The sequence below is a fragment of the Nelumbo nucifera genome, chromosome 1, assembly GCF_055504915.1.
Source record: "Nelumbo nucifera cultivar China Antique chromosome 1, China Antique-T2T, whole genome shotgun sequence".
Lineage (NCBI taxonomy): Eukaryota > Viridiplantae > Streptophyta > Magnoliopsida > Proteales > Nelumbonaceae > Nelumbo > Nelumbo nucifera.
This window is the reverse complement of record NC_142649.1, coordinates 32,555,078-32,581,229: the sequence shown is the minus strand read 5'-3', so window position 1 is coordinate 32,581,229 and position 26,152 is coordinate 32,555,078. Positions and strand designations below refer to the sequence as shown.

The following is a 26,152-nucleotide window of genomic DNA, read 5'->3' as shown; positions in this document are numbered from 1 at the left end:
ATTCATTGTTTTAGATAAACACCCATTCCCACACTTTGTGTCACAAACCTAGCAGATGAGACAGTCTATTTCATCACTTAAACCACCCAAGTTTATTCACTGGTTAAGAACATTTTGACTACAGTCTAAATATGGTGTCTCAAACATAATCCTAAAATGTAGTACAAGGGTTAATTTAGCATAAACAAACCACAATACATGAAATAATTGTACTTTTATTCACAATAATAGTCAATTACAAACACCATTGAATCTAAAGGCATACAATATCAAGTATTCCCACTTGCATTTAATTCCAATCACGCACAAACTATAAACATGTACTCTTTACATATTTCTCAAACACTTTCTACTAAAGTGGTTAAATTAATGGATATGCCACATTATCCATTGATACTACCTTTTGAATTTTGACATCCCCACACTTCACAATCTCATTAATGATATATTAATGATATGATACTTATGGTCAAAGCACTTAGATTTCAAGTGTGTTATAGGCTCCTCATTGAAACTATTGAAGTTGTATTTGACGAAAATCCAAAAAGCTAATATGGGCATTCCAAACGCAAGAATCGTGAGTGTAACACGAAGCTACTCTTCGTAACTTATTTGAAACACAAGTGCTCGACCAAAGCATCTCAGTTAATGTAGCTCACCCTAATCAGAAACCACAAATCCCTTTCTTTAAGTGTCCTTTCTCAAGGACAAATTGGTGCTAGGCACAACTAAATAGATCTGAATCCAGATACTTCACATCCAAGACCTCTGCATGAAATTGTACTAGCTTGGTTAAGTCATATCAGCATCACTCTCAGCCAACAGAAAATGAACAGGTCTTTGGCAGATTTTGCATGTTCTTATGTCTCGTTGGGAAGCAAGGAATAAGAAGCTTTTTGACTGTTTGCAGCAATCACCTTGGGATATTATTAGCAGAGCAAAAAGTCATTTTTAGAGCCTTTCCAACTAAGGGTCCGTTTGGTTTATAGTTGGAATTGGAATCGAAATCCTTCAAATCGGAATAGGAATGGTCCATTCCCATAGTCTGTTTGGTTCAGACAGGAATGGGAATGGGAATTAAAATTAGCAGGAATGGATTTCATTCCCAAGGGAGGGGCAGGGAATGACCATTCCCTCAAATGGGGGAATGCTATTCCAGCAGAAATGGAAATAAGATTTCGATTCCACCCAACCAAACAGTTGGAATCGGAATAACCCATTCCAATTCCGATTCCAGACCCCTATTACTGCAAACCAAACGGACCCAAAATTTATCATATCACCAAAAGTTCATATGCATTCCTGCAGACCATGAATTGATATACATGCATGGTTCTTATGATCCAGTTACAGGTATTGCAGGACTAGCTTTCATCACCGGACGTTCCAACCGCAGATCTTTAGTTGCAGAAGGGAAGCCATATATCGGGCTGGTGGAGGTTATGATGTAGAAATTCGGACCTTGATCTGCTTTGAATCAGCTTCAGCTACTAATCTATCATAATATAATAGTACTACCTGATAGTATGAAATTGATAAATCTCCTAACAGCTAGATCATCTCTGAGTTCTTGGGTCGAGCGTAGCTGCACTGGAGCAACATAAAGCAACTGTGATTATTATTATTTTTTTTTACTCATCTATTTTTGTTCATGTAAACAGGCACCTTAATTAGCTTCTAAAGGCCAAGTAATTCTCTTAAAATGAACAGTCTCAAATCCTTGCCTTATCTATTCAAGAAAGTTGGGGTTACATCTCAATGGGCATTCTGGTGACTCTAACTTTCTTGAACAGAAGAGGCAAGGGATTTGGGACTGTTCATTTTTTATCAACGTTTGGATGGTTGATAAAGAGAATTAGATGACCCTCAAAGGGTATTTTTGTCTTTTCAAGTGACACTTAACGGCTGGTTAATGGATTGATTAAAGGCAGGTACTAGATTGGCACATTTTAAAAGTTCGGGTGCTAAATTATCACATTTTAAAGTTTGGGAATCAAAGTGGCACTATACCCAAAATACAGGGTGCTAATCTGGAATTTTCCCTAAAATAAACCATATAATTATCAAGAGGTGGTTATTCTTCTCTTACCATAAGTAGAACAAAGTCCAGAAACAAGCTAAAAAATGAAGCCCACCCATCATTTAACATGTATGCACTTATTATGAATCAAGCTAACAAAACCAGATCAGTCACTGATCCATCCATGAATACCTAGAGACAAAATCACAAGCAAAAAAGAAAAAGAAAAAGAATAGTATATAAAAGTTCAGTATTCAATGAAAAATATACTGGCCAGTGCCGGTATTCAAGGTTACAACATATATAGCAACAACCATCATTCATAGTTCCTCTCACTAAATGGCGGTATTCAGTATTTGTGAAAAATATATATACTACTCTCAATTGCATCACTTCTGGGTACTCTCACTATGGCCTTCCCCACCAAGTCAAGGAGAAAAAAGAAATGGTGATCTTACATTACATAACAAAGCCAAAAGATAAGAAAAAATAAACAAAATAATAAAAATAAAATAAAAGGAATTGACGCATCATGTGTATATGTAGATAACTAAAACCTGTTACCCAATCACTTCTCTCTAAAAACTTAAAAAGAAGGAAAAAAGTGTTTCTCATATACTTTAAAAGGAAAACAAAAACAAAGCAAAAAAGTCACATTATTTCAATCCAATTCCCACAATCAACGCATGCAAATTATTATAAAATAGTGATAGAAATTCTTCACTATTTTTAAGGGAAGTAACAAAGGCTCATGATAAAAAATGCAAAATGATGACAATAATGGGAAAAAAAGAAGAAAAACAGGATATATTTGGAGTAGTGCATGGCCAATGTTGCAAAGGATCAGATCAGTCTTGTTAAACCAAAAAGTCAACAGTTCAAGTCCTAGAATCGGATCAGTCTTGTTAAACCCAAGACAATCGAATCAATCTAGTTAAACCAAAAAGAATCAACATGCAGATCCAAAACAGAAAAGAGTAGGCAAATACAAAATGCCAACAAATCTAGCAACCTTCCATGGAAAATATTGCAAATGCTCTTGATCATAAAACCACGTAGGTTTAAATTCAGTATCTAACTAATAATCGAACAAGAAACCTAATAATATAAGTTCAAACCTAGAAATTGTTGAACTAGGAAATTACTATGAAGCTCAACAAGTTTCATCTAATGAAGTTTAAGTACCACTTAGTGGTGCATGCCTAGGAGTTGGAAGTACACTAAAATGGTTTAGTCACATGCAGAAAAACCCATCTGCAGAACCACTAAGAGGTGATTTATTACATGCATGAGGTCTAGTTTTCATTGAAGTGGACCCAGTTCAAGCAAGGTAATATAATTTGGCTGCTCAACCTCAAAACTATCAAAACAGGTCAGTTTTCATTGAAGTAAACCTAGTTGATCAAACAGATCAGCCTTGTTTCAGTACAGGTTGGTTTTCACCTTTTTTGTGAAAACACCAAATATCATATTCACCATGATCAGTCTTGGTGAATATGATCAAAACACAAAATATCATATTCACCAAATCAGTCTTGTTTCAGAACATTGGTTTAATCTGTATATCAAACTTTGGATATATTATAATGCCAGAAATATAACAACTTCTGCATGAGTCATTTCCCCCATCAATTGGCCAATCCTCCCAAATTCTAGTATTTTCATATTCCCTTTAGATTATACCTGCATACATCATGGAGTTCAACAATCTAAAGTACAATTTTTAGAGAAAAATACAATAAAAATAATTCAACAATCTGAAAGGTGGGCTTTTCTTCATGGAGTTCAACAAGTTCACCAACTAAAGTTCAAGGCACTAGCAATATTTTTTGACTTAGAAAAGATTATCAAAGATCAGATCCTAAATTAATGTATTTTGGTAGATTTGAACAAGGAAATCACAAGTTCCAAGAGACCTCACACAATTTGCTTTGACAATTCTTGCAATTGGCATCAATATACAAAAAGAGATGTTGAAAAAAAGTTTAGATTTACAGACCAATATAAAATTTGGTAGATTTAAACAAGAAAATCATAAGGTATAGGGGTGTTACCTCGCCACTATCAATTTTCCTCCCATTGCCAATTCCCAAGACCCATGCACCACAAAAATATATATATATATATAAAAGAATGTGCATGAGTAATACAATGTGTTATACTAGTCTATCTATCATAACTTTTGTACACCACAAACAAAATACAAAAAAGAGGTGCATGCACAAGTAATCTTTACAACTCAAAACACTTTGTAAAAACTAAGATAGCCAAGATCCAAATTTAAAAATAAACAAAAAACACTTTGTAAGCTTACCTTGACTTTTTAATACCTGCAAAGGACCCCTGCCAAAGACTTTTATTTATAAGATACATACCTTCCAATAATGGCTATGAGAAGTGGTCCACATACACTGCCAAGTGTTTTATTTAATGACAAAATTAGCCCTATTCAATCAATAAAATCATTAACTAGCTATCTATCTATCCATCTATTAGGAGAAATTTTAGGAGAGGAAATTATTTAGGTTATTGGGAAAGTGTAGGAGAGAGAGAGATATTTTAGGTAATTTTTTATGGGGAAGGAGAGCATTTCATTTGTTGTTTCAAAAAATGAGAAAATTATATATATATATATATATATATATATATATATATATATATATATATATATATATATTTGAATATTTTAAAGTTATTATATAATTTTTTTAAAATATTTAAATATTTCTTAAATTTTTTAATTTAAACTTTCTTTAGGTAGATATAGATAAAAACTAGGGGAGAGTCTTGGTTATCATATTATCTATTTATATTAATTATCATATTTTTTTATTATGAATTTATTATAAAATAAGTATACATTATTTTAACAATTATCATATTCTGTCCATTTCTACCAATTTATGACAACTCTTTGTAATTAAATGTAATTTTCTTATATTTAAAATATATTTTTTGGAAATTGTGACAAATTTTGTTAATTATTGGTAATTTTGTGCTATTTCCATTAATTTCCAGAAATTATCATATTTTCAGAAATATTGGTAATATATTTTTAGTTATTTTCTTGGCAAATTTCTGTCCACTTCTACTAACTTATGACAATTTTTGGTAATTAAATGTAATTTTATGCTACTTAAAACATAATTAAATATATATTCAAATATGATTACTATTAATAATGTAGTTATAGTTTCGAAATAATAATTGATGAGGTTTATGTAATTGCTGTTAATTACAATTTGAAAGGGCCAAATGGAATTTTCTGTGCTATTTAAAACATTATTAAATATATAAATATCATTTATTTAAAATATTTAAAGAATATATAAAATATTTAAAAATTTTCTTAAAAGTATAAAAATAATTATAACATAATATTCAAATTAATAATAACTTATTATTTTACAAAATTAATTATAAAATTATGTAATAATAGTACAAATTATAATTTTATGGATTATTAAATTCAATAAATAATTAATATTTTAAATTTTAAATAATGATATTATATAAATAAATAATTTCACTTATATCAATTAAAAATTCTAGAAAACAACTTCCAGGTTATCTAATATTAATAATTTTATATTTTTACAAAATTCATCACGAAATTATGTATTAAAAATATAAGTTATGATTTTCCAGATTATTCAATTTAAATGTCTTTCAAATAATAAAAATTTAACATTAAAAAAATAAATTATTATTTAAATATTTCAATAACTAAATATCTTAAATAACAAAATACTAAAAATAGCTAAATAATTATATAACCACATATTTAATATTATATAATAACTTTAAAATAAATAAAATTCAAATAACAAAAATTTTTAAATATTTTATATTTTATTTAAATATTTAAATAACTAAATATTTTAAATAATGAAATATTTTAAAAGTAGAAAAATAATCATAACATAATATCCAAATTAATAATAATTTAACACTTTAAAAATTAATAACGTAATTATGTAATAATAGTACAAATTATAATTTTAATGATTAATATTGTAAAATTTAAATAATCATATTATTTAAATAACTAAATAATATTGTAAATACCTAATTTCATTTATATCAATTAATAATTTTTAGAAAATAACTTTGAAAAAAATAATATCTTTTAATAATAATTTTAAAATCTTAATCTATATTTATTGTATACTTATATATACTAAAATTAATATTTATTTTATTTTCAGTAATTATTTATGATTTTTTGTGATAAATATATTTTTAATAATTATATGTAAATCTATTTTTGTTTTGTTATTTAGCAGAAAATTTTCAATAATTATTGGAGATTAAACTACTATTATTTAACTTTTTAAATTTAATTTATTGTACATATTGTATTTATTGTATTTTTGTTATAACTTATTCTTTAATATTTAATAGAAATTAAACTATTATTTGTTATTACACTTTTTATTGACTAATTTAATATATTTTTTAGTATTTATTTATAATTATTAATATAAAAATATAAAACAATTTTATACTCTTGCATGTTTCTATTGTTTAGCTTTCACTTAACAAATTACGTGCATCGCACGGGTCGCCACTAGTCTATGATATAAAATTACCTTCTTCCCCCTATATTGTATATTTTTCTCTTATTTTGCAACCCCCAAAGGCCAATACGTATCATATTGGTGACTCGTCGATACATAAAATACAAAAAGTTTCGGGGTAAGACCTTGTTGCAGGGGGTAGCCAGGTCTTACACCAACCCCTGAACAAAACGGGATCTGCTCCTCACACATGGGCGCCTCACAAGCACATCCACTGTGCATTGGAAACGTCTCCTGTGAATAAAAACTAATAAGTACGGAAGATGTTCCCAATGCATAGTAAGATGTGCGTGTAAAGTCGGTGTGAGGCGCCCTATGTGAGGAGAAGATCCAGTCTCCCCTAAACATGTTTAAAAATTATAAAATAAACAAAAGTGTGCAATTTTAGTCTGATATGCCCTATTTGGCATATTGTAGGAAATCGTATTTTACCAGAAAATGTACAAAGGGCTTTGGGAGCATCTAAAAGTCGGGATAAGTTCAAGAGAAATAAAAAAATCAAACTCCATTAGCATTAAAAAAAAAACATAAAAAAGATAAATACTTCTCAAAAACAACCAGAAAAAAGATAAATACTTCTCAAAAATAACCAGAAATCAGAAATGTGTCAGCTTGGCACATTAGCATTGTAAAAGAATCAAACTCCATTAAATCCTATTTCCCGGTGTATTTTATATTTAATACAAATATTTATGCTCTTTTTGTTTGCAGTGTAAATCTAAACCAGATGGACAGATACAAATTTTGCACTCTATTCAGTTTAAAATTTATTTATTTGTTAAAATGATTTGCACTGCCACCTGACACAAAATTAGTACTTTTATCTCATTTGCATTTACTGACAGTGCTAATTTTGTACCAAAAACTGATACAAAATTTGCACCACCATCTTGCTTCCCATCTCAGTCCCAAACAAATAATCCTCCTATCTCCATCCATTTTCATATAAATTGGGAACCACTTCATTTTATTTCTAATAAATAAATAAGACAATTCAAATCTGAATCAAAAGAAAAGCAGAATTTACACAGCCCATTTGCAGCCCCATTCATTTACACCAGTGCAAATGACGATCACATTGCAAACAAACTGAGCCGTTGAGTCCTTAATAATATCCATTTGAGAACAAACTGAGCCTTTTGAGTCCTTAATAATATCCATTTGAGAACAAGCTGAGCCTTTTGAGTCCTTAGTAATATCCATTTGAGAACAAACTGAGCCTTTGAGTCCTTAATAATATCCATTTGAGTATCTGTAAGAATTTGTATTAAAGCTCTTCTACAACTAGTCAACTTATTTTCCAGTAAATTCGCATGTTTTTTCTTGAAATAATGAGGTCTCACGAAATATAAGCTTCACACATTGAGGCTTACGCCTGTAAAAAGATCATTGTGCCTCGCCTTGGCAAGCCGATGTGTTAAACCCTGCCCCAGAAATGTAGGCAATGCCAATGCAAGTTGTCTCTATTTTTCATACACGCCAGAGCTCATCACTATGCAAGTGCTTGTCAAGGGAAAAAAATGTAGGCAATGCCAATGATCCAGAGCCCAAAATGAGGTCCACTAGGGGACGGACTTCCTGACAGCCCCAACTAGAGACGGTCTAATTGAATTCCAAGTTCAGCATGTGTTCAAGGCATGCTGTGATTTCACAAATCACAACACCAAAAAGAAGGTAATCAGGGACACGCTCATATGTTTAGGCTAGAAAGATCAGAATGGGACCACATACTATCAAAAATGAGCATCGAACCAATGGTCAATGGAAAACCCACGTTCTGGTATATTCAGAAATTAAACCACAATCACTCTTGACCAACAATAAAACTCAGAAGGAAAAAGATAATCTAAATATCCATCATCTACAGATAGAAGCTGGATGGAAAACAATAATAATAATAATAAAAAAGAGATCATAACCGATAAAATATAACATTACAATATCAGAAAACAACCTATCTAAAGCTAAAATTGTTCTAACATATACTAGGACAAACAAGAGCAATATTGAGTATGAGATAATTCATTACTACTGATCCATAATGCCAGGACTTGCATTGCCATTACCTTCTACCAGCTTGGCTGCATCGTCAACCCTCCTGCTCTCATCAACTACAAGAACATCATCCATCATATCATCATCTCCAACATTGATGTCTTCCACATCCTCCTCATCATCATTGTTGGCAGTTCCAGGGATCTTCCTTGTCTTGGGCCCATGTTCCAGCCTGTGGGTCTCCAGCTCCTTGTCCATTGTCTCTTGTAGGTTCATATTGTTGTTCCCTTTTCTTGAATTCCTAGCATTTTGCCACCTCTCGAGTTCCATTTCCACATTTGCAATATATTGCTCTGATATCTGCATCTGATACCCAGACAACTCCTCCCTTCTGGCAGCCTTCCATTCTAGAAAAGCCTAACACGCAGCAAATTTGAAGGCATATTAATCTAAACCTTGGTCTTCTGCAACAGCTTAATGGGCCATTACAATTCCAGCACAAGTCTCAAATATATTCAATATTAATTCATTTGTCACTATTTTACAAGAAATGGTCCATGCCCCCTCCTCAAATAGCAACATCTAGGTGTGTGCAATCAGTATGAGAACTGCAACAGAGTAACTGTGAGAGAAGACATCTGCAACTCTGTTTAACAAAATTCCAAAACACATGTACATTTATCTAGTTTTCCGATCAATAGCTTAAATCCAAATAGCACCTACTATAAATCCAATTAAAAACCTACGAAGCATCTATATGTTAGACAGTTTTGTATGCCCTTAGCTTCAATCAAGAATGATGTACTTTATGAATTTATTGTAAATGAATAAAAGTACATATTTGATTCATGTTCCCTTAGTATGTTTCTGTGTAATACCCTTAAACTGGACACTTAATGAGACTCGTGTTAGTTTAGAATGTTCACAGCCAGTGGATCGGTCTGGGGAGACCTATCCTGACAAGGCTGACACTGTAGTGCCACCAAGTCGGTTGGGGTGGCCTGTCTCAGCTGCCAGGGTGAGACCCTAGGCACATACAGTGTAGGATTAATAGAACCTTTGAACCGGACCAGATTTCCAGTATTGCCCTGGACCTTGGAGATAGATGGGCAAAACTGGAAAGTTACACCTAACCCCTAGACTCGACTATGATACTACACTAGATGTCGGATTGGGCCGTCTTTGATGTACCAATCAGTGAAATCCTTAGCAAGGGTCAAAACCTGGGTATGTTGGGACAATCCGAGAATTCATCTGAGTGGGTGATCATAGTGAAAGGATCAGCCCCTTTGTCGGACAAAGGTAATGATCGGGGATGCACTCTCTCTAATGGAAACCAAGACTGCCGGCAGCCGATTTCAACCGTTGATATTTGTTTTTGCAAAGTATATTTTATATGAGATATAAAAGTATATATTATGGTTTCTAAAATGTTTGCAAAAGGTTTTAATTCCCGGGATCCATATAAGTAGAGAGTGCAACACTGTTCCTTGCAGCCGAGGGAGAGGTCCTCTCTTGTCGGGCAGTGTATGATCATTATGGGCTGAGATGTTAAGTGTAAGACCATTGAGAATAATACCTGATGGGCTAATCTTGCATCTGCCCACAGTCCCTAGGTGTTACAAGGTGGCTTGGCCCAAGGACCACTTAGGGTAAGTGTTGGGCCCATAAAGCCCATAAGATGGGATTCAGGGGGTGCACTGTCCATAACAGTGTATTCGGCCAGGCCTTGTAACAAAGGTTGGGCTGAACCCATGTGGCTGATGTGTAGATCAATGTTTGAGTCCCACGCCATATAAGGAAGCCCAACTGGGTAGTAATTTGGAAGGCTAATTGAGTACATAACCTTAAATGGGCCTTAAGCCCATTTCGAACTAGGCTGATTTGATCAGTCAATTAAAGGGGGGCAAATTCTGAAGTGGATCAGCTGATGGGATTGGGCTTAGACCCTATCCACTTAGAGTGTCCAAGATCTAAATGTGATTTAGATCTGGAAACCTCCTAATTAGATTAGGAGATGGCTGATCTGATCTGCAGATAAGATAAGGATTATCCCTTATCACTTAAAGGGACTTCTAACTCAAATATGATTTGGATTAGCAACTCCTAATCTGATTAAGAGCTGATCCCTTTAAGATTATGAAAGAAGAAAGGGGCGAATATAGTTTTTGTGTGATTAAGGTTCAATTCTCTTCAGAGCAAAGAAATCACAGAAAGAGAGATTTCCTGCATACTGCGAATTCTCTCCTGCCGCCTCCTTCCTGTCATTGCCATTCCCTTTAGTTCGATCTCCAGTTCTTGGGAGAAATCAAGATTTGATCTTGATTCCAATCTTTTGGGAAAAGATTGGTTGGAGCTGTACCCACAAGCCATCCAGTTGATTCTTGCGAAGGGTCAAGTTCTTTTGGAAGAACGTTGCTGATTCTGCTCCATCCTTCACTCCGCCATCTTCAGTGGGAGCAGATTTTGGATCCTTCCTTAGGCGTGAACACCTCCATTAGGAGATATTGACTCTCTGTATCAGGTATATCCTCCCTCCTACTTCCTTTGGTTCAAATCTGATTTGGTTCTTGATTCAAGATTGATCCTTGAAAATATGTTTACTGAAATAGGGAATTCGATTCCCTGCAAAGATGGGAGAAATTTTTGAAATTCGCCCTATCCATTCCGCAAGATTTGGGCGTCCATGAGATGGATATCCCATCCCTTCACTATAATGTGTCTCCAACCATGAATAGCAGTACTTGTATAGATATACATTTTATGGTTAAAAGGAAACCCTTCCTTCCTGCTAAACCCTGCTAACATCTTTCAATAGCCTATTAAACTCCATCATTTCTTTCTGTATCTGGCATTCCTACTTTTGAGCAAAAAAGAAAACGAAACTATTTTGTTTGGCAAGTTTTAAGCAAGAAGTTGAAAGTTCTTTATATAGCCTTAATACCAAACCCAGCCTAAAATATACTTTAACTCAGCCTTATTTTCACCTATTTGAGATCAGATAAATCCTGTTCTTCCATTGTGCTCTACTAAAAGCAGATTTTCTCTAAAATTATAAGCCTTTAGATGATATTTTACCACTTCAGACCATATTTTCTTTAGCCTTTTCCTTTGCTCTTTCAGAACCTTCTACTTGCACCATCCATTCCTAACTGGTGCTATTGGTCATTCATACACATGGCCAAGACATCTCAGTCAACTTTCCCTCATTTTGTGAAAGAAGCCATCTGTAACTCTGTTAGACAAATATCCAAAGCATATGTACGTTTATCCAGTTTTCCAACCATAGCTGAAACCCAAGTTGCACCTATTATTAATCCAATTAAAAACCTACAAGCCATCCATAATGTGTCCCCAAGACCCTCCAACTATGAATAGCAGCAATTGTATAGTTATACATTTTATGGTTAAAAGGAATCCCACCCTTAAGATAAGAGTATTTCCTGCGAAACCCTTGTTAACTTTTTCTACTTGCCATCTGGTAAATAATATCATTCAATTGCCCAGCCCTATTATTGATTCATTTCTTTATGTATCTGACTTTCCTGGCTTTTGAGCAAAAAGAAAACAAAGTTTTTTTTTTCTTTGTTTGCTAATGTTAAGCAAGAAGCTGAGACTTCTTTATATAGCCTTAATCGCAAACCCAGCCTAAAATATACTTCACTCAGCCTTATATCTAACTATTTGAGTTTGGCTACACAAGTCCAGTGACTCCAGTTCTGCCATTTTGCTCCAAAGGCAGATTTTTCTCTCAAATTATAAGCCTTTAAATAATTTTTTACCACTTCAGGTCATATTTTCTTTAGTCTTTCCCTTGCTCTTTTAGTACCTTCTATTTACACCAATCCACACCTCATTAATGCTATTGGTCGTCTAAAGGCGTTCCACTACCTAGACGTGTGAGGCGTAGTTCAGAACGTAAGAGACACAAGCCTCCCGAACACAAGGAGGTGTAAGCCTCCTTAAGAAGAGGGGGATGGGGAGGGAGGAAGAAGAGGAAGGAGGATCTCATTTTTCTTTATTTTTAATAAGTATCTTTTATATTAAGAATAATGAAGATGCATAGCACAAGTTGAAAGGGGGAGGGGGGGGGGGGGTTCTTGTTGAAGCAGAGCCAAGCGATTAACCAACTAATAGCTGGCATTCATTGATCTCTACCTAGATTAACCAACGAAAGCAGAAAATCCAACTAATAGCTTTACAGAAGCTAAGAAATAGTTGTAAGGTCAGATAAGGAAAATAATGCTACTAGTTTATAAACTGTTAATGAAAACGTAAAAGGCCCCTTACCCATTGTTGAAAAGAGCACATATTTACTCTTCTGTCAGCAGAAAAGAAAATCTAGTTTGAAAGGGCATTAATTCTACCTGTTCTTTACGCTCCTCAACCAAGGTTGCATCATCATCCAATGGTTTGACAGGCAAATAATATATTGGAGGTTCTGTCTTAGTCCTGACAAAAGTACATCCAAAAACCAATCAAACATGAGTGAGAAATTATCCAAATAAAACAATTTTTTCCTCTATTATCCTGCAAAGCAGGAAGCATCCAACATTATGCTCACGAACAGAAACTTATCTTTGTCTCAATAAAATTGTGAATATGGATACTTTTGGACCAAAATTAAAAATAACCTGCAGGCGAACAACCAGATTGTGCTTGTAAGCTACAAATGACAATGAGGGAAATATGTATCAATTGTACAGTTGAGGAAGAAGAAGATGCTCTGTTTTTTTTTTATTTTTTGAATTCCTATTTATATGTACCTTAGAAAATTGCAAAGCTTTTTATGGTGCTCACTCCACTGAAGGAACAGCAGCTCCAGCTTTTTTTCTTCTGCCTTGGCAGCAACCCTAGCTCGCAGAGTCTGACAAGAAAAGATTAAAACATAAAGATAAGAGAGTGAAGCACTAGCACTTATGTTATCATATGAACTAAACATCAACATTCAAGCTTGAACCATAGACAAATCTAAGCTTAAGCAAGCACACCAGATCCCGCTTTCGTTTTTCTGCAATTTGTTCACGCTCCTGCAGACGTAGTCTTTCACTTTCTTCACGTGCCCTTTGCTCAGCCTGAGTACAGTTTAGTGATTCAATCATCACCCAAGAAACTTAGGAGCAAGGTTCAAAGTATCGGAAACGCCAAGTGTAACAGAAAGGCACTTTTAAGAGACATATCGGGATACACCTTGGATACACGTGCGTATCGGAGGAAAATTAAGATACACATAGGTACACATGGAAACACTATAAATACTTCAATAAATAATAAAAATACATCAATAACACTAAATATAATACCTAAATGAGGTATATATACATTAAAATAATATATTTTAATGGTTTTATGAAGAAATACAATGTAGTTAATTATAATTTCATTAAAAAACCTAGCTTAACAGCCTTAATTATAATTTATAAATTATAATTCTTAAGTTTTATGGGATGAGAAAAACCCAACTCTCCTATCCAACCATAAAACATGCATTGGCACAAAATCTAAGTGAAAATATAATTAGAAATTATTATTTATATTTTACTTTCAAAAATTAATAAAAATAAAAAATAAATAAACATTATAGATTATATTCAAAAAATAGTTACTAAAGAAGAAATTCCAATTGCTCTATTGATAATGATAGATAAATCCATAGATCGAAAACATATTAAGTCTTTATAGACAAAGAAAAAATTACATTCACAAATTTTTTGTTTAATTTATATTTTCCCCAAATTTCTTCCTGAAACCATAGATCAACTCATAACACGAAAAAATTGTGATTTTGAATGTAAGAAATGTAGATCAACATAGATTTAAACATTCAAGAAAAAAAAATCACATGATAGTATAAAAAATTGAAAAAACTTATCTATTTTTGCCATTTTTTTCAAAATTTGAAAAATCTTCAAAAGAGTTAAGGATTCACGCTTGTTTCTTGCTAATTTCTGCATATCTAGCACTCTAGGAATGAGGTTTGGAGTTTTAAAATCATTTGGGGGTGAAAGCAAGCATATTTCAAGGGGAAAGAAACTTGATTTCCCCCTTTATTTTTTTTCAGTTTTGGTCGTATCTTTTTTGTAGCGTATCAGTCGATACTCCCCAATATGTCCTGATACTCCCCCGATACGGCCCAATACAATCCAAGACGGGTCCGATATGGTGGAAAAAAAGACGATACTGGTGATTTTCAACCATATTTCGTATCAGACTTTTAAAGATACACCCCGTATTGGGCATATCGTATTGAAGTTTGAAACCTTGCTTAGGAGTAGAAACTCAAAGAAGGTAACAAAAAATTTGAGAAAATCAACATGTTTAGGCAAAGTGTTGCATGTTTAATTGAACATACATTCTAAAGAAAGATGTTTTCCCTCTTTTTTTGTGAAAATATATTCTACAAGTTGGCATAACCCAACAATTAGCCACAAAACAAAATTCAAAGTCCCATGTCCCAACAACTTCAATTAGCTAGCAAGAAATTTTTTGACAATAAATAATAAAGTTTTATTAATAAAGAAAAAAGAAATACATCAAATATGGTGATAAGGGATCACCAAATTTGATGTACTTTTCTCTTTATTAATAAAATTTTCTTCTTTATTTATTTATTTTTTATCAATAACTCAGAGAATTGATTTCATTAAAAATAAACAAGGCAGTACAACCAGAAGTTGTGAAGGATACAAAAAGGACAACGAATGTCCAAACCCCCAAATATTACATATAGGTCCAAAACATAATGTCTTTACACCCCTTGTTTAGATAAACCATCTGCCAAACTGTTGGCTGATCTTCTAACCCAATAAATTTGAATCAGCATATCCCTATAGAACCTTTTGAACCTCTTAAGGCCATTCCTTAGGTGCCAAGAGACTCCTTTCACTTTCCTTACCCAGTCTACAACTGTTTTGGAATTACCTACGATAATTAGCCTTCAATAATTTTCTTCTTTGTTTATTACCAAAAATATATTCTTCCAGCTAATTAACTAGCAAAAATATTGATCACTGATCTGGACATTTAGTATCCAATGAACAACATCGTACACCATGTTCACCCACCCCTCCTTTAGAAAAATTTCCCCTTCTTTTTGGGTAAACTACAAGGAAGTCGATTAAAATCCAAATAGAGGATATGGACCAGAGACCATTCATATCAGAGTTCAATATACATTCTTAATGCAAACTGGGATGTCAGCAATACAATATTACAATGCACCTTGCACAACACACCATACACGGTGGGCTGCAAGGGACAGTATTGAACGACATGCCAAGATTAATTTGCAACAATCACAGGGGTGGTAACCTGACATCTAAATGGATCATACTAATGAGCATAAATACAATTGTTTCTTGTCCTTCCCCTTCATTTTGCCTTTATATGTTTTGATAGGGCCCTTTGCTTTGTCCTTTGTGAACCATTATTCTAAAATTTTCTGTAGGCAAGTTTGAGGTAAGACCTATGTAGTAACATTTGAACCATCTCCTATATATTTTCCTTTGAGATGCTTTCAAGCATTTGCCAGGATTCACCAAATTTTACCCTTGGTTTGTGGAGAAGACTGACTACTAGAACATATAAATGGTCATTCTTTACCTGTACACCATAGAAGTTTTTAGGATCAAAAGACACTTTGATCCCAAATCCTGGTATCCAGACCTTAACCAAATAAAGCTACAAATGACAACAAAGGACATGGAATATTTAGTGATGGAAAACTGATAAATCTACCACAAGGGGACTTGTTTATTACATTTTCTTCCAACCTTCCACCTGAAGAATAATTTAACATTTTAACTGTAGATTAGTTGTTATGTGATAAAAGGTTTATAAGCTAACAAATACTCACTCTTTGCAAAGAATTAGACCGACGCATGTATGCTTCAGTTGCTGAGAGATGCATGTCTTCTTTCCGGAATTTCTGAAACAACAGAAGAAAATCAGGTCAATAGTAACACAGTAACCAATAAAACAAGCCCACAATCAATGCTTGTCAATAATAATCTTATATGATAGAAGATCTGAAAATTTGGAAATAAGGTTATTGGTACTGCCTTAGATATCTGTGGTAAATATGAACTTAAAAATGAGAGAAATCTGCTCCATTAACGTTCTATTCTAAAATAATATCTCCCCTGGCGAATGGCCTTTTATTGCCTTACAACTTAATCATTCCTTTAATGCAGGAATTATCAATTGCTTCATTGTTCATAACGCTAAAGAATTCAAACTCACGTGTGAAGCTGGGTGATCAAGGAAAGAACAAAACCCATGATCTAAGTTATTAGTAGTACACTGACAGTAGTAGTAAAATGGAATATCATTAACATAGCCAGTAACCATCACATGAAGCATGCATGCACATGGGGAAATAGTTGATGAACATTCTCCAATGTTATCAGCTCGATCACATTTGAGGGCAGACAACAGAAGCTACAAACTATTAACAGAAAGATATTTCAAATCGTATTGCATTAGAATTGTTTGACCTGTAAAAAACTATTAACAGAAAGACATTTTGAAGCTTATAGAAAAAGAATTCTCTCATTTTGCAGGCTATATGGATCAATACTTAGGGTACTTTCAGCTATATAATGGAGAAAGGAGAAAATTTCAAAGGCATGACAGTAGTCAATCCATCCAAAGTGCAGGCCTCTGCAAGGGGTATCCAATACATCATGCCACTTAATGAAGTGAAAAAAGTGATTTTATGGCAAGGGAATCTTCCATTATTATATTCTATTTTGCATGGTAACTGATATTGTTGTTTTACCTGAAGTCTTTCCTCCAGTTGTGCATGGCTATACCAACAAGATTTACAGGTCAGCATCAGTCTCTAGGTGTAATTTTGGAACAGTGGATTCTTCCCAATAAAACAAGCCACTTAACCTAAACAGCACCAACTTATGATACAGAGATTCATCTCCACTTTTTCCCTCCCCCCATTATAGGGGTATGCCATTTCTTCCCTTGCTTCCTTCTCTAATACTTGATTACTTCTTCCTTTGATCCCATCTTACACACTTGTAAATTTTGGTTTCATCCAAGAACAATAAAACCTGTCAGATACCTTATGAGGGTATTCAGTCATCAAGAAATCTCTCTTGTCAACTATCGACTATTTTAAGGCAACTGATTCACATAGGTGTCTAATCTCACTTCATTGAATGTTTATCTTGAGTACAATGACGAGAGGAGTTTCTCGTGTAAACATAGGATGCAATTCATAGAAGCAACCCTTAAATGACTAAATACCAAATTTTGACCTTACATATTTTGAAGAGACATACTAATTTCCCTTGCCAACTTCTAAACCACCACTTTCCATAGATCAAAAGGCAAGTTCATAAATAACCTGCTTCAAATATCCACATTTTCATATGATTCCAAAACAAAAAAAAACAAGGGTAAATTACAAAGACCCCCCTGTACTATGGGGTCTGTGACAAAGACCCCCCCCCCTCGTACTATGACCGTGAGACAAAGACCCCCTTCCCCATTAACTTGGCTAAGAAAACATGTCATTTAACGAAAATACCCTCCACAAATCGAGTTAACATTTTCAAAATGGCAAAAATAGACACCCACTAAAAACCCTCGTGTAAAACCCTACCTGAAACCCTAAATACTGCCTAAAACCCATTCAAAACCCCTTGTGTAGTCGTGTAATCCATCCCAGTGTCCGTTCTCTATCGGAGATCGCACCAATGCCACACCGACGTAGAGGAAAGCGAGTGTTCGTTGCTAGAAAAGATCTTGTCGTCGTCGCCGTCCGCAAAGAAGATAATCTATTTCCGTTGTTGCCGGAGAAAAAGGCCTCTTATCGCTGTCGCAAGGGGAGCAATCAATACAGGCACTATCATCACTCACCATAGCCCATAGCCGAAGCAACACTATGTGGGGCTCAGGTGGTTGATAAATGATAGTAATTCCATGATTCCATCTAGGGGTGAGCAAAAAAAACCAAAAAACCAAACCGATCAAAATCGAACAAAAACATCGGTTAACCGAACCAATCGGTTCGATGTTTTCAAAATACCGATAGTTTCGGTTCGGTTTCGGTTAACCATTTAAAAACCGGCGATTAACCGAACCGACCGATATATATACAATAATATATTTATATAATACTATATATATTATATTTTTAATTTTTTTTTTAAATCGAATAAAAAAGTTCAATTTTCAACCTCTCTTCGAAAATCAAACTTGTCACTGCTGCCAGTCTGGGTTGTTTGCCTGTCTGGCCTTTCCAAACTGCTCAGACTGGTTTTCACTTTTCAGCCTTGTGCTTGAATCAAAGAACATTTGGCGGCAACCACCACTAGTGACCACAATTATCCTACCTAAATCAAATTCAAGCACAAGACTGCTCAGACTAGCAGTCCAATGAACATTGAGCATGGACAGAGACCTAGAAGGCTAGAAATAAAATGTCCTATCCAAATACAGACCCAACGAAATGTTGACCACCTGAAGTAGCCAATACGCAACAGCCAAATGTTGCCATGAATTCTACTCAACTAGCAGACAGGTTCGAACCTGAAGCAACCAATACCACCACTTATCAATCACCATCAGCAATCCCACCTTTCCAGTTTGGTGTTCAAGACTTACTTCAATAGCTTCTCTCGGCGTCTTGAACCCCAAAAATGCTTTTCCACACCAGAAACGGTTTTCACCCTTTCCGGTTTTCATCGAACATAGGAACACCTTCGGCTGCTTCAGGTATGACTTCTCCGTCTGTCCTGCCATGATCGAGAGATGCTAAGAGAAGGTCAACCGAAAGGAGGAGAAACTAGGCACTCTGCAGTCGGCTAGAGCTGTTGTTCATCTTAACAACTGCCTCACTCTCTATTCCCTCTCTCTCAGACTCTTCTTCCCCAACAGACCAGACCTACTCTTTGTTCTCTCTCTCTCTCTCACTCGACACTCACTCGGTCTCTTCTCTCTTAGTCTCAGACTCAGTCACCCATCTCTCTCAATCTCTTTTTTTCCTTTTTTTTAATTTTCAATGAATAAAAAAACCGAAATACTGAACCACAGGTCAGTTCGATCTAGAAAAATCACCCCACGGTTCGGTTAACCGAACCATGAGCACCCCTAATTCCATTTGTACATTGAAAGATGTTACCGTAGGTCCGTGTGGGTAGCACTATGCTAAAATTAAGAATAACTCTGTTGTCTGCAGCCTGCAATCTACGTCCTCCTCTCCCAGACTAGAAGTCAAGTAAAAGAGAGGATTCCTTTTCACCCAATATCTAACCGTTAGAGATGAGTACATGTCGCCCAGCTACAATATGATGCCCTTCCCCGTCTAGTCAAATTCCTTTGGATCCTCGCCTTCGAATTCCCCTAGTCGTCTTCTTGTGTTCTAAGCAAAGAAAGACAAGAGAAGTAATAAATTATTAAAAGACATTACTGTCGAAGTGTCAACCAATCGCCTGTGATCGATTGTTCTACATAGCTTAAAGACAATAATATCTTTCTTTTGCAGTAATGGATCGTCGGATAGATTAGCAATGTTGTTTTCAGACGAGATTCCCTTTGGCATCTGCCTTTACTTGCTTCTCTCTCTTTGTTTTTCCGACGACACAGTTGTTTATCAATCAACACAATTTAATCTTGGAACTTTAACTCTAAACAGTCTGAAGCTTCTCAGAGATGCTCATTTGAGTAATGGCAGCTTGCATCTCACTCGTAATTTGTTTGTCCCTAATTCCGGCGCTGAGAGGATCGTGTACAGTAAGCCCGTCAGGTTCTGCCAGTCGGAGACTCCTCCGGCTTCTTTCTCGACTTTTCTCATTCTCAGTCACTAATCTCAACCCATCTTCCATCGGCGAAGGACTCACTTTTCTAATCTCGCTGGATGACGAGACGGTCGGCAACATTGGTGGGTTCCTTGGCCTATTGAAAGAAATGTGGATTTGGATCTGAACAGCTTGCTTACTACTCAGGTGGGTGATTTGGGTGCAGTTAATGTGGAGCTAAAAAGCAGGGATCCCGTGAATGCTTGGATCGATTATGATGGCCCGACTCGATCGTTTAATATCTATGTTTCATACTCAAATCTCCGGCCAACCGATCCGGTTTTGTCATTCAATCTTGACCTGGAACAATTCGTCAACGATTTCATGAACGTGGATTTCTCTGGTTCGACTCAGGGGAGTACAGAGACTCACAGCATTGAACAATGGAGTTTTAGTTCTTCATTTGGCGGAGCTTCATCTTCTGTCTCCTCGTCCCCATCCTCTGCAACGGCTAACGCACCAAATTCGACAACTCCTTCCTTAGCTCCTACCATCTCTGCTTCCAACTCCAACAAGTCATCCTGCCATAACCAGCTCTGTAAGCAAAGACCCGACGCGGTGGCGGGGTTGGCAATAGCTGGAGCTTTTTTCTGGCCATTTTTGTCGGTGTTCTCATTTGTAGGGTGTGATAACCCTAATAAAACTACAGACAAAGTGAAAACATATACTAATAGTGATAACCCCTAATATTGACCACTCACCGAAGTAGGACAAGGTATTCCGCCCTTGCGACTGAAACTCGTGAGGGAAAAGACTCTTGCTACTGTAACTCGGAGCATATGACTGAAACTCATGAGGAAGAAATCTCGTGCGGCTGAAATTCGTGAGGGAGATGTCCCTTGCTACTGTAACTCGGAACTTGGTCACGAAGGAGCTTGGTTGCGAAGGAGAAATCCCTTGATTGCAATGGAGAAATAAGGTGAGAAAACATATAACTCAAAAGAGGGTTAAAATTGTCTGAATAGTTATTACAAGGGTAGTATGAAGATTAAAAAATATTGCAACGGCGGATTTTGGACGGAAGGCTAACAGAAGGGGGTCTTTGTCTCATAGTCATAATATGGGGGGGTCTTTGTCGCAAAACAAAGTACAGGGAGGTCTTTGTCACAGACCCCATAGTACAGGGGGGTCTTCTCACCAACAATATGGGCTACCCCTGTTGTGTAACCCCATGGAGATAAAAAAAAATGAAGCTACAACAACGAATGTTGCTAGAAACTAAAAACATGCATCTCCTAGATTCTTTTTTTATGAGTAACAGTAGCTTTCATTAATAATAATAGTTATAGGTTACAATAGTCACCATCCAAAGGCCGGATGGACAGCCCTTTGACAAAATCAGACTTACAAACAAGCCCAAAACAACTCATACCTATTAACTCCTTGCTTAGCTAAAGCATCAGCCATTCCATTTGCTGATCTTCTTGCCCATTCAAACTGCACCCCAACCTCTCTTGCTAAGCTCAAGATTTCTCTAAGCTGTTGTCTGAAAAGCAGCGTGCCCAAGCTTCTTGCTTGTATCCATCCTATTACCAGTTTGGAATTTCCCTCCACTTCTAATTGTTGCAATCCCCATTGTTTTGCCAACCTGAGACCTTGGAATAAGGTGAAAACTTCTGCCCTTAAGGAATCTCCAACCCCTAAAGGGCCTGACTCCTGAGTAAAATGCCAACACTCTACCCTCCTCATCTCTAAAGCCACCCCCTATACCTGAGAGGCCTGGGTTTCCTAGAGAGCTTCCATCAAAATTCAGTTTCACTCTAAAGCAAGGCAATGGGGTCCAACTTTCCCGTACTGTAGGAGAAAAAGGATGAGGATCCGGCTATGGCACTCCATCCTCTAGTGAAGTCAGTATAAGAAAAGTCTTTGAAAAGTTCCAAAGCTTTCAGCCAATACATCTCCAAGATTCTAAAAATGTATAAACCATTCAATTCAAATTAGACAAAGTACAAGGTGGTGATTTCACTCCCACTTCTGCTAATGGGTAAGTTAAGTTTTCCAGCTTCCACTGAAGCTTTTCTTCATGGAAATGAACCTTCGTGCTAAGCTAAAGTAATGTTGGGCTAATTAATTTTTCCTCTATCTACATAGAAACAAATCAAAAGAAAATAATTTTATCACTATGCCCCATGAAAACCATTAACAAGGGATGTCATCAACAAAGAAGAACTAGCAACTAGATTGCAGCTGTCCCAAAGTACAAGTAGTAAAATTGTTCCATTTCCTCTCAAAGTAACATTTGAACATAACATCATTTCACATGCAAAACACAATTCTTTATATTCAAATATCAAGCTTCCACCAAGTCATGCAAAGTTGCAAATATCTTTGTTTCTCTTTTTGGTAATTGGTGCCAACTCATAGTTTCTATCCTCAATTTCTCAAAGAGCCTTCAAAAAGTATAACAAGACAGTATGAATTATGCACAAGTTCGAAAGTCATACATATTTCCTGATCTTGTTAATCAATTAAAAAAAAACGATGAAGAGTATATGCATCCAAATCCGCACTATACACTTGCTAGAAAATCTAAATCTCATAATCAGCTACCAAAAGCAACCATTCGGAAAGAAACATTACGAGGATCAGCATACACTATTTGTTTCTCAGAAAATTAAATTGTCAAGATGTGCATAGAACCGCAAATCTACAATACCACAGAGATCATCTAAACATACCTCCAGTGTCCCCAAAAGCTGACCCAACATTCTCTTGTTCCTATTAACCAGACTTGGGTCCTCATCTTTCGGCAAAACCCTGGGAATCTGTTGTGTCGGAATATCAAAATCCTAAATACCCAAAAATAAGTATATGAGATATCAGTTCCCAAATAGCATTCCATGAAAGAAAAAAGGAAAACAAAATACACGATGAGAACTCTCCATTCTACCTTCTTAGCTGTTCCTCGATTACCATCTCTCCTAAATCCACCGCGCTGATTCGGCCGTTGTGGGTCCGATAACCTTTTCTCTGTCTCATTCTCAGTAGCAGTCTTGGCATCGCTGCCATCTTCTGCAGCTGAATCATTTTCTTTCACATCTTTCGCTCCTTCCAAATCCTCAGTGACCTCCCCATCTTCAATCTACATAAATACACAAGAAAAGAAAATCAACATCAAAGCTTCATCTTTTATGGAACCAGAAGTGCAGAGAAGCATCCGTACCTTGACGACAGCCGAAGATAGTCGTCTTTTCGGAGGAGGTTGATCTTCAGAATCAACCCTATCGGCCTGAAATCGATGAACCGGAACTCATTAAACAAATTACACATAAGAAGCTAATGAAAAGCCAAAAAGGAGATGGGGTGGGTGGTTACCGGTCTGACAAATCCTCGTGGACGACCTGCTCTGTTGGCGCCAATGTTTCTAGGTCCATTTCCGGCCAATCCTCCTCGGCGGAGTCCCCTTGGGTCTCGAAGGCGCTCGGTGATCTGCATCATAGAAACTGATCAAATCAAATCAAAAAAAAAAAAAACGCTTAAAGAAATATCACGAAGAGAGAGGAAGACGAACCTCCCACTGTTGACGGTGAAGCTCTTCGATCTCTTTACGGAGCTCTTCTGCAGTCTTCTCTACTGCGGTGGTTCCCATTGCTGTTTCTTCACGTCCGGCCGCAACGGATGACGAAGGAGAGGAGAAAACTACAAAACCCTCAAGGTTGTGTTGCGAGGCTCTGCTACACACTATAATATTAATTTCATGATTTACAACGATCTTGGCTGAATTCTCTGTTTGGTTTATAAGAAAGTTAGAGAGAAACAGATTCATGAATGAACTCTGAAATTCATTTTAGCCTTTAACTCCTATGAAAACGTGTACCGATACGCCCCTATTACATCTCATCTTAACACGTGTACATTTTAAATAGGATCGGAACCATGGTTCAAAATATGGATACGCCCTTCTGTATGGGCAAGGGCGTATCGGTACTTAAAAACCGATACGAGGGCGTATCGGAACCAATGTTTTTTTTTTAATTTTTTGTAAATGTGATTTTTAAAGACATTTTTAATGGTTTTTTATTAAAATAAACCAGGGTCCCGAAACACCTGTAAATAGGTGTATCGAGACCAAAAGATACGATACAATATGTTCGATACGGGGAGTATCGTATCGATACTTTGAACCTTGATCGAACCCATCATGTTGCATCTTGGTGGATTTGTATGTACTAGTAATTAAGCACATGCATTGCACGTGAGAAAATTTTCTTCATATTAATTACTTGAATTTTAGATATATCATATAGTTAAGATACAAATTGAAAATTAACAATATGATTAAAAATAAACTTTAATATTTATTATTCAATTATGATATCATGGATTTCTTTGAAAAGTTAGATCATTGATCCACCATCTAGATAATAAAATAGCTTTGCTTTTGGATTAGTTTTAAATTAGGGAAATTATAGTCGGAGCTATCTGTACATTTAAAATTAGGCTACAAGTTAGTTCATAAACCAAGAAAACTCTAACAACCAGCTCTATATTTCAAATTATAATATTGCCAACATGGGACTCTTAATCCATGTTGGACACAACAAAAAGCTTATATTGAAATTGCCCTTTAATGTTGAGTGATTGGAAAATAAAAAAGGGTTTTTAGTCTCTCTCTCTCTCTCTCTTCCTCTCCCTCACACTCTCTCAATCACAATCATCTTTATCTGCTCAACGACTATGTGATTTGAAAATAAATAAAAAGGATTTTGGTTTTTATATTTACGTTCTATATACCAATTTCTCTCATTCTCTCTCTCTACCTATCGTTCTCCCTCAATCTCTCTTATTATCTTTCTCAATCGATCTCTCATTCTCCCTTAACTTCTATCGTTCTCCCTTAGTTTCTCTCCCGCTCCCTCTCTAGTTTTTTTTTCTTACACACTTATATGGTATTAATTAGATCATATAAAAAAACATGAGACCAACTTGGTATGGTTCAAAAATTATTACATCAATTTGATAAAAAATCACAAGAAGCTCTTGGCTATGAAATTTACACCAACTGAAGAACGATAGGGATTGAGAGAAGAAGATATTGACCAAGAGGGAGAGTGAGGGACAAGAATGAGAAAGATTTAGAGAGAACAATAGGGAGAGGGATAAAGAGGGGGAGAAAGGGAGAGAGGGGGAGAGAGAGACAGAAAGAGAGAAAGAGAGAGAGAGGTTTTGATTTGGCTACAGACCAAAGCTAAGAGAGTGGGAGAGATAGAGGGAGCGAGAGATCGAAAGATGACTGTGAGAGTGAGAGAGAAGGGAGGGAGAACGAGATATAGAGGGAGTGGATGAGAAATTGAAAACCTATTTTCAGTATAGGTTTTTTGCTATGTCCAACATGGACTAAGAGTCCCATGTTGGTTTCTGGACCAACCTATGAATTTTAAATATACAACCGACTTTGACTATAATTTTCCCTTTAAATTATATATTTCATTTACATTATATAAAACATTTTTTACTTATCGCACTTAATTTTTATTTGTTTATGGTATCATTTGATTCAAACAACTAACTCACCATCTAAAAGTAAAAATTGTTTGATTTCTAGGTTGACATTAAATTTTGTATTATATTTCCATCATTGATAAAATTATTTCTTATGTATAAAACTTATTTTTGTTCAATATAATGAATGCACAATATTAAAGATATACCCAATATTTTATTTTTTTATAAATATATAACATGAAATATGTGCCCAAAATTTCTCTGCCTTTTTTTTATTTTTGTGATTAATTGTATTT

General features: G+C 35.4%; 1 protein-coding gene across 2 annotated transcripts; it reads right to left on the bottom strand.

The window, feature by feature from the left end:
- Positions 1-8,475: 8,475 nt before the first annotated feature.
- LOC104612068 (uncharacterized) lies at positions 8,476-24,115 on the bottom strand. 2 transcript variants are annotated; one of them, XM_088896323.1, is made up of 11 exons: positions 23,923-24,115; positions 23,727-23,840; positions 23,575-23,640; positions 23,302-23,493; positions 23,090-23,200; positions 16,451-16,522; positions 13,587-13,670; positions 13,362-13,462; positions 13,230-13,261; positions 12,963-13,047; positions 8,476-9,012 (listed from the first exon to the last, which is right to left on the bottom strand). In XM_088896323.1, the coding sequence occupies exons 1-11, from the start codon at positions 23,998-24,000 to the stop codon at positions 9,003-9,005; spliced, it is 945 nt and encodes a 314-aa protein (XP_088752449.1). In that variant the 5' UTR covers positions 24,001-24,115; the 3' UTR covers positions 8,476-9,002. The 2 variants fall into 2 exon arrangements, with proteins under 2 accessions (XP_088752449.1, XP_010277686.1); XM_010279384.3 differs by lacking the exon at positions 13,230-13,261.
- Between the last annotated feature and the right edge of the window lie 2,037 nt (positions 24,116-26,152).